The 8,856-nt window shown below is 50.5% G+C and overlaps 2 protein-coding genes across 3 annotated transcripts; both read left to right on the forward strand.

Moving 5' to 3' along the window:
- The first annotated feature begins 884 nt into the window (after positions 1-884).
- On the forward strand, positions 885-6,642 carry LOC118509147. Of its 2 annotated transcripts, none has more exons than XM_036049361.1 (3): positions 885-2,327; positions 3,675-4,498; positions 4,561-6,642. In XM_036049361.1, the coding sequence occupies exons 1-3, from the start codon at positions 2,311-2,313 to the stop codon at positions 5,817-5,819; spliced, it is 2,100 nt and encodes a 699-aa protein (XP_035905254.1). In that variant the 5' UTR covers positions 885-2,310; the 3' UTR covers positions 5,820-6,642. The 2 variants fall into 2 exon arrangements, with proteins under 2 accessions (XP_035905254.1, XP_035905253.1); XM_036049360.1 differs by having other exon boundaries at positions 885-1,495.
- On the forward strand, positions 6,540-7,539 carry LOC118509148 (rRNA-processing protein UTP23 homolog). Its single transcript, XM_036049362.1, has 2 exons — positions 6,540-6,764; positions 6,849-7,539. Exons 1-2 carry the CDS (start codon positions 6,645-6,647, stop codon positions 7,527-7,529), a joined length of 801 nt encoding a protein of 266 aa, XP_035905255.1. The 5' UTR covers positions 6,540-6,644; the 3' UTR covers positions 7,530-7,539.
- Positions 7,540-8,856: the final 1,317 nt, after the last annotated feature.

An 8,856-nucleotide genomic window follows, 5' to 3' on the forward strand; every position in this document is an offset into this window, starting at 1 on the left:
AATTGTTGATACACTCAATATTTAAATAAGAACGGTCGGTAACGACGAGGCATCTATAATGCAGCTCTCATCCAAGCTTTTTGGAGGACACCTTAAAAGAAGCCGCAATTTCCTTTGATTTCCACCACATTGTACTTTCTAAATTAAATTACCAAAACACGGTCTCTGTTTTTCCTAAACCGCCTTAAACATCTTGAGGCACTGAAAGCTGAAATGTCGTTAGAAAAAAAAAATCCCTGGCAGCAGGAAATCAATTACCGTTACGGACCTCGGGTTCTGCATCGTTAGGGAACCCCGGGCGGGATGGGCATCATGCATACATTTTCCGCACAATACGCCGGAATGAATTGGCCGGAAATAACGTGACAATTGCAACAATCCTCGCTCACCGCCCCCCCCCCCCCCCTCTCTTTCTCCATCCGTTTCTTCTAACATCTCCAAAAACAAACCACACACGCGTCCGCCCAAGGTCGTGGAAGAAGGCGCACGTGTGTGTGTACGTGTACTCATCTTTGTGTGCATGTATCTGTTTGTTTTGAAAACAAAACACTCGCTTCCTTTCACCAATTCTAAAACCCTGAACCCGCCTCCTGTTCCTTTGCTCCCGGTGGTTGCGAGCTTCCAAAGGTTCCGGTTCACGAACAGCATGAGCAAGCGAGCCCATCAACTCATTTGACTCACGGTGTGTGAGTGTGTGAGAGAGAGAGAGAGGGAGCGTGAGTGAAGGGGATGCAGCAAGAAGCGAGAAGGATTCATTGGAATGTTACCATGACGATATGAAGATGCACCCTTTCTTGCTCTCTCTCTCACACTCTCTTAGTAGCCGGATGATTCTGTGGATGGTTCGATCTTGCCGGATTCGGGATGCTCTCGGCGCAGACTCCACGGCAGTTCCGGTTCTCCCGGTGGAGCCTACCCGTACCGATGGAGCGAACGGAACAGAACCACCTCGATGCAAATAAATCCACGGCTCGACCACCGTTCACTCTCGCTTTTCAAACCCGCATATGCACGCCAGCCGGACACGGATGGAGACGCATGGTGGTGGATGAGATCACGTTGCTCGGTATCTCACGGTGCCGCGCGACAATGTTGTGCGTTTGGCGATGATAAAAATCTCCTGAATCCTCTCGCGACAAATTATCATCGGCTCCCCGAAAGCTGCTCAGTTGTTCAAGTGCCACCATTGCCGCCGGGTGGTCGAGCTTCGAGTTCCCCGTTCCCGTGGCTACACAAATTCCGAGAGCCCTTGGAAAAACATTGTGTGCAAGAGTGTGTGTGTGTGTGTGCATTCAATTAAAAGTAAAGCAAAGCAGTTAAATGTTACAGGGATTTTATTGTGTGTAAAATAAAAACATTGCTTCGAATGGCACATTTCTTTGGCCATTCAAACGCTTGTGCTTGTAAAATGACATTTGTGCCGTGCTAAGCGACCGAGACCGAGGCGGGCCCACCGACGGCCGAAGGAAATGGGGAGTCTACACAATGCCGAAAGGTAATGAAGCGTACCATATATACCAGCCCATACTGTCCGCACTGTCCACCGGGGCCACACGGCTCAAGGATAATGGGGTTTGATGTGATCAAACACTGCATGGAATCAATTGGTGGAAAATATGGGACAAATAAACATCAATAGGGCCACAGCAGCAAGGGAAGGCTCGCCGTAACGCGCCAGAGATGTCTGGATGTGTGTGTGTGTGCATGTGTGTCTGTGTGAGTGTGTGGGGGATTAATCCTTGCCATAGCGAAGTCGCATATTGCTACCACTCCGGGGACATCTCAGCACCCTGTGGTCCTTTCTGCTCGCGATGGTCGGCGGGATAAGGTGGAACGTTGCAAACTGTCGGCCAAATGCCAATTGCATCTTCTCCAAGATTTGAAGGAACTGGAAAATCGCGCCAGGTTCTCTGCCGCCAGCTGCGGCACTACAATGTGTCTCGTGACCCTTCCGGGCTGCTAGCGTGTGTGGTGGAGTCGCGTGATAAAAGCGTCCACAACCGGGAGGATGCAGATATTCAACGGCCTCCTGACTATTGGCAGGAAACGATAAGCTGTCCAGAGCCAAGTTCTCGGATGTCGTTATTTTACACTGTGAACAGTAAAGGAAGCAAAGCAAGAGCACACTCCACGGCACAAAAAAGTAGCGCTGGGATTCGGGCTTCAGGAGACTTCCCCGAAGCGGAAGTCGTTGTACCCTGAGGGTGGGTGTTTTTTTTTCCCACTTCGGGCATCCCAAGTTCTGTCTCTCACACCACCCGGAACCGGGCGTCAACAACCTTCGTCCGCTTCGGTGCTTCGGTGGCTGCGATGGCTGAGAAAACAAGGTAAGCAGATAACGTGCCCCTTGCCTGCCAGCTCGCTCACTCAAGGCCCCAAGTTGCTGAAGTCCTCACAGAATCCGAAGTGCAAACATCTGCGAGTGCCGGTGATGAATCGGATTGCTTGGTAAAAGGATTGACGAAACTTTCCCCTTTAGATCGGGGAGTTTGCTTCCCGTGCTTATGATGCACCTGTTTGAAAAGAAGGTTGTCTCCTGCGCTGCAGAGGATTAGTGATTGCGGGTAGCCACTAAAACCCATCACACGATATGCACCACGAAGCTCATCGCTTAAAGTTTGGTTTTAAATGGCCACCAGCTGCTACCCAAATCGATGCTAATCCATTTTGCTGCCATTCAATCAATGATATCATTTCTTCTTAATTAAGTGCAACCGTCAAAAGCTATCAAGACACCCGGGAGAGGGGAGGTGGCTGTTTGATGTGCTTTCAGCGGTTCTGCGGTCGTTGATTAATTGAAGGCTTTCGGATGAGCCGATCGGCAATCGACAAGAGGTAATTTAAATTGCAATGCTCAAGCATATCTTGACGCTCGGCCGTGTTTGCTATGGGATGGTGTGTCAACAGAACCAATCGGCGCATCGGCTTCGGTTCGCTAGCGAGGCCAAGGCGGCGGTGGATTCTATTGAAGAACACGGCCATTTTGGCACGGTTTCCCGCGTGTGGCGCACGTGGTGTTTTAGCGCTTTCAATTACAAACACCGAACTGACTACTTGCTACCCGTGCCTTGTCTAATTGAAGAAGAAGGTTTCAATTAAATGCTGACATGTTCATCAGCTGTCAATGAAGCGCTTTTGCAAATGCGCCAGACAGACAATAACTCTAGCTTTATGGCCTTATTCCACATTCGTACTGATACGATTTGTCGCCTACTACATTCAAGCTTTTGCCCTTTTTATTGGCACAACTCCCTACCCTAGATCCGGAACAGGACAACGGATGTCTTCTGAACTTCTTACAAGAAACCAATAGTAAGAACGAGGCCAAAAGCGAAGAGAAAACACCGGAACATGACTTGGCGCTGTTCCAACTCGGGGAGAAAAGTTTACTGATTTATTTGCACCAACCCGTCGGATGGGACGGGACGCATTGTTGGCAAGAGATAAACTTTCAGCCATTGGTGCCTTGTCTCCATCTTTCCCGTCGGAGGTGACGAGTTCGGTGACCGACAGGCAGAATCAATAGCAACTTGTCCTAGTCTAGTAATGAATTAAGAAACCGGTAGGATGGTTTGGTTTCCTGAAGAATTGAAGTCCATTTAATGAAAACTCAATTGCTTTAAATTTTGATTTAAATTTGCCTTCTCCAATTTTTTTTTTCTGCTCGCTTACAGCTTTGCCCACCGTTACCGATCGAGCCACAGCGTGCTGCACTACAAACCGCTGCTGCCGACGAACGATCGACGGATCGGGGGACCGCTGCGGAAGAAGAAAACCCGCTTCAAGGTCCTGCTGATGATGGGCACCGTGTTCGCCTGCCTGCTGTACGCGATCGAGCGTCCGTTCTGGTGGGATTACGATGCGCTCGAGGCACCGCTGTGGAACGAAGCGCTCGAAACGCGCGACGACGAGCAGCACTTTAACTACAACAGCTCGTACTTCGTCAATACGGTCGGCTGTAAGATGCCCAGCTTCCCGGTGACGAACGCGCAGATACAGAAGTTCATCGAGCGTCCGGAACCGATCGAGTGTGTTCCGGCGCTGCTCGAGGCGGACGACCGGTGGATCTGGTTCCAGCTGTCGGTGGACGACATCGAACGGCACTATAACGTGACGAACGCGAGCCTGGTGCAGTGCTGCGTGAGACCCTTCGAGCGGGTCAGCGATCAGGAGGAGCATCAGGTGGGCAACGAAAGCTGTTTCGATTACCCGGAACGGTTCACCGTGCGGGAGGAAGAGTTCGTGATGGTAAACTGCCATTACGGTGGGTCGAAGGATGCCTTCTACTGGGACTACTTTGCGTTCGTGCCGTGGAAGAAGTCGATCGAGGAGCGGTTGCGTCAATCGGGGACGGGTCATGCGCGGGAGCCTGAAGGATTGGGCGACGATCAGCAGCAGCAGCTGAATGTGATGATACTAGGGATCGATTCGGTCTCGAGATTGAATCTACACCGACAGATGAATCAAACGACCGACTATCTACTCAACACCTTAAACGGTTAGTATAGACCGTGTTAGTGTGGTCCCCTGTCTTAACTTTGCTTCTCTCTCTTCTTACAGGCATCGAGATGTTCGGTTACAACAAAGTGGGCGACAATACATTCCCCAACATGATACCGGCCCTGACCGGGCTCGACATCGAGGAGCTCGGTGCGGCATGTCTTCCAAACGCCAGCAGTACCTTTGACCTGTGCCAGTTCGTGTGGAACAAGTACGGGGCGGCCGGCTACCGGACGGCCTACGCCGAGGACAGTTCGGCGATGGCCACCTTCAACTACGGCAAGAAGGGCTTCCGTCAGCAACCGACTGACTACTACCTGCGCAACTTTTTTCGCCAGATGGAGTCGAGCGTCGGCTATAACAAGAAGCTGAACGCGAAACTGTGTCTCGGCGGGCGGAATCCGACGCGCGTGTTGCTGGACTATGCGCGGAAGATTGTGAAAACGTCCGGCGAACGGGATCCGATGTTTTCGCTGCTGTGGGGCGTCGGAATGACGCACGACTTCTTCAACAATCCGGCCCTGATCGACGACGACTATCGGCAGGTGCTGGAGTATATGAACGAGCAGCAGACGCACTATCTGAACCGGACCGTACTGATCCTGATGAGCGATCATGGGATCAGGTGGGGATCGTTCCGCAACACTTACCAGGGTATGATGGAGGAACGGCAACCGTTTCTAATATTGGTGCTACCGGCGTGGTTCGCGAGCCGGTATCCTTCCGCTTATCACAACCTGCGACGGAATCGGTTACGGCTGACGACGCACTTTGATCTGTACGAAACGTTGAAAGAGTTTCTGGATCTTTCCGGCCTGTCGACGGATTCGATTCGCGAACGAACGGAGGAACTGCTGGAAGCGAAACCTATCCCGAGGGGGATCAGCCTGTTTCTGCCGGTTCCGGTGACGAGAACCTGTGAGGATGCTGGAATCGCTCCACACTGGTGCACCTGTCACGATCATAAGCCGTTGGCGAAGAACGATCATCAGGTCATACAGGCGGCACGGTTTGCTGTGGACCGGGTAAATCATCTGCTGCTCGAGTATCCTCAGTGCAGTGTGCTGCATCTGAACTCGATCGAGGATGCGAGCGTCGGTATGTCGCCGGAAAACATTACCGCCAAGCATAAGTTTAGCGACATCAGTGTGCGGTTCGTGACGAAACCCGGGGATGGAGAGTTCGAGGCGACGGTACGGATCGATTCCAACAACGATAGCTTCCTGACGGGGACGGTTAGCCGGACGAATCTGTACGGCAAGCAAAGCTTCTGTGTGGATGATTATCGGCTCAAGCTGTACTGCTTCTGTGGGCGGTAGTGTGAAGCAGACGCGCCGGATTAGATAGATATACGTGGGATTTTGGGGGAGGTCAGGAAGATCAGTAGCTTTAGAACAGGCGTCGATAAACGATCATGGCAAATCAAACAAATCCCGAGGGGGCGGGATGGACACCTTCATTGCGAATACAAGTGATAGCATAGAGATACGAGGTTTTCCCTCACCAGTGTTTTTTTTTCTGGTCTACATTACGAGCTAGGTGGGGAAGGGACAAAGGTAGAGAAAGGTGGTGTATAGTTGCTGTTTTATATTTTGCATTTTTTGTGTTACGGTTTTTTTCGTAGTGTGCTTTCGTTGTACAACGCATTGAGGAAATAAAGAGGAACGTATTATTTTACAATAAAAGAAGAGACTGATTGTTTTAATGGTAAAATATTGCAAAATAATCTTTTCAACGAACCCTGCTCTTGTTGCGGGGGGATATGCAGCGTGTAAGCGTTCGGCAGCTTTTAAACAGCGCTTAAACAGCATAGCGGCCGTAGTGTAGTAACCAAAACATTTGAATCAATTAATTTTTTTACGAAGTTGATTGAAATAATAGGAATTAGCAAAGCAATATTGAAGCAAAAAAAAAAAATTTTTTTTCTTTAATTTACAGAAAAACGAGTATCTTCATCTCACTGTGCAAAACAAACAGAGAAAATAGAGGAAAAAAGTCGACGAATCGATGAAACGTCAAAAGCCTCGAACCTCGATTGTTGTGATTTCGTCGGTGAGATGCACGCGTGCTGTACGGGATCCTTGGTGTTCCAATAGGTGTCCCAGAGCGAAGGGAAAAATCCTCTAATCCTCTAATAATTAACAATGAAGATAACAAAACACAAGAAAACTCGTAAGTATATGAGTTTTTACATAAACAACTTTGGATTTCGCGAACCACTGCTTGTGCTGATCGATGGAAGCTTCTGCCACGCCGCCTACAAGGTATGTGTTCCGGAAGTTTCCCGCCTGCTCGTATGTTACACTACTACTAATGCCCCCCCCCCCACCGCATCCTTGCTCCCACAGGTACGGCTCCAAATAGAGGAGCAGCTGAAAAAGTACTTCCAGTGCGAGGTAAAACCGATCGTTACCGCGTGCATCATCACGGAGACGGACAACCTCGGCCCGGCGTTCGTCAGCACCAGTCAGCTGTTGAAAAAGTTTCTCGTGCACCGCTGTGGGCACGAAAAGCAACCGGTCGATGGTGCCGCCTGCATTAAAGCGATGACCAAAACGTGCCACTACATCGTCGCCACCCAGGACCGGGCGCTGCAGGAATGGGTGCGCGGGAATCCGGGCATACCGCTGTTCTACCTGCACAATGCATCCGTCCCGACGTTGGTGCAACCGTCCGAGGCTCACCGGCAGGCGGCAGCTGATGGGCAGAAGAGCCGGAACGGCATACGGGAGCTCGATAAAACGACGATACAAGCGCTAAAGGTGAAGGAGGGTCTTGTGCCAGCCGAACCGAGCGTTCGGAAGAAACCGCGAAAGCCGAAAAATCCTAACCCACTGTCGTGCAAAAAGCCGAAGAAAAAGAAAACGGAGCCAGGCGGGAGGAAAAGTGAATCGGATGGTGCTACACCGGCACCGGTTGACGGTGGCGTAGTGAAGAAAAAGAGTCGAAAGCGCATTAAGCTACCGAAGCACGTTATTGAGCATTTGAAAGCAACGAACGGAGCAGCACAAAATAAAGTGAGTAGCTAAAGTATGAAAATCATCAGGCTTTTGATTAACTTCTCCCGCTGCGAATGGACGTTAGACGACTTAGCAATTGTTCTGAGGAACGTTTCGGTCTATTTGTGTGCTCCTCATAGGAGGAGTTTCAATCCCTGTTACTAGCGAATGAAGACAACTTCCGGTCAATTGAGTTCAATCTTTTCTGATGGCCTTAATGACGCGGTTCATCAAGCAATGGTTAAGCAACGGCTAGAGGAAGTAAGCAAGCTTCAAATTGACCGATGAACAATGGCGGATCGGAGGCCTTTGGAGGGCCTAAGCAGAATAAAAAATGGAAAAAAGGTCGAATCTGGTGACAGAAGGCCAGAGCCAGATGCCAAGTAGAGTCATTGTAAGAACCCTCTTTATGGAGCTCGGTCTATAGAGTTTCCTTTAAATCAGCTCAGCTTTCGGGAGGTTCGACACAGGGCTGACTACTTACTTATCAGACGAAAACCGCTTTGCCGTCTTGGCCTGCTTCAACAATCCTCGATACCGCTCACGGTTCAGCGCCGTCGTCTGCCATTCCGTTATCCCGGCCATTCTGGCGGACGCATCAACGCCATCACTCCATCACAATTTGGGCCTACCATGCCTCCTCTGTCCGTGTGGATGGCCTAAAAGGGCTTTACGGGCTGGGTCGTCCGGTGTCATTCTCATGACGTGACCAGCCCACCGGAGCCGGGCGAGTTTAATGCGCTGCACTATAGTAAGATCATCGTAGAGCTCGTCATTGTAGCGGCTCCTCCATTGTCCTTCCACATACATACGGGGCCAAAAATCCTTCTGAGCATCTTCCTCTCGAACGCGGCTCGAAGAGAGCTTCGTCAGTTTTGGACAGAGTCTATGTCTCAGAGGCGTATGTGAGTACTGGGACTCATAAATGTTCTGTACAGTCCCAGCTTCGTCCGTCGCGACAGGTATTTAGAGTGGAGAAGTTTCCTCAAGCTGTAGTATGACCGGTTGGCAGCCAGCCAGCCCTTGCGCGTAACTCAACATCAATCTCAACCAATGATGTCTATGTCATCAGCGTATGCCAGGATCTGGATTGACTTATAGAAGATGGTCCCCGAAGTTTCCACCTCCGAGTCGCGGATGGCTCTCTCTAGCGCCAGGTTGAAAAGGAGACAGGCAGGCCCATCTCCCTGGCGCAGGCCCTTGGTGGTAGCAAAGGACCCTGAGAGTTTTCCATCCACCTTCACCTGGCATGTGATGTTGGCCATTGTCATTCGTACAAGCCTGGTAAGCTTATCCGGGATTCCAAGAGCTCATTGCGTCGTACAGTTTTACCCTGGCTATGCTGTCATAGGCGGCT

This window comes from Anopheles stephensi, chromosome 3, assembly GCF_013141755.1.
Source record: "Anopheles stephensi strain Indian chromosome 3, UCI_ANSTEP_V1.0, whole genome shotgun sequence".
NCBI lineage: Eukaryota > Metazoa > Arthropoda > Insecta > Diptera > Culicidae > Anopheles > Anopheles stephensi.

What these genes read in the sequence shown, in the direction of transcription:
- LOC118509147 (XM_036049360.1), top strand. Translation starts at nt 1,470, where the DNA reads ATGGGGAGTCTACACAATGCCGAAAG. An exon ending in AGTCTACACAATGCCGAAAG is followed by an intron (nt 1,496 to 3,674) that starts GTAATGAAGCGT and finishes GCTCGCTTACAG; the next exon opens with CTTTGCCCACCGTTACCGAT. An exon ending in TCTACTCAACACCTTAAACG is followed by an intron (nt 4,499 to 4,560) that starts GTTAGTATAGAC and finishes CTCTTCTTACAG; the next exon opens with GCATCGAGATGTTCGGTTAC.
- LOC118509148 (XM_036049362.1), top strand. Translation starts at nt 6,645, where the DNA reads ATGAAGATAACAAAACACAAGAAAACTCGTAAGTATATGAGTTTTTAC. An exon ending in TCTGCCACGCCGCCTACAAG is followed by an intron (nt 6,765 to 6,848) that starts GTATGTGTTCCG and finishes TTGCTCCCACAG; the next exon opens with GTACGGCTCCAAATAGAGGA.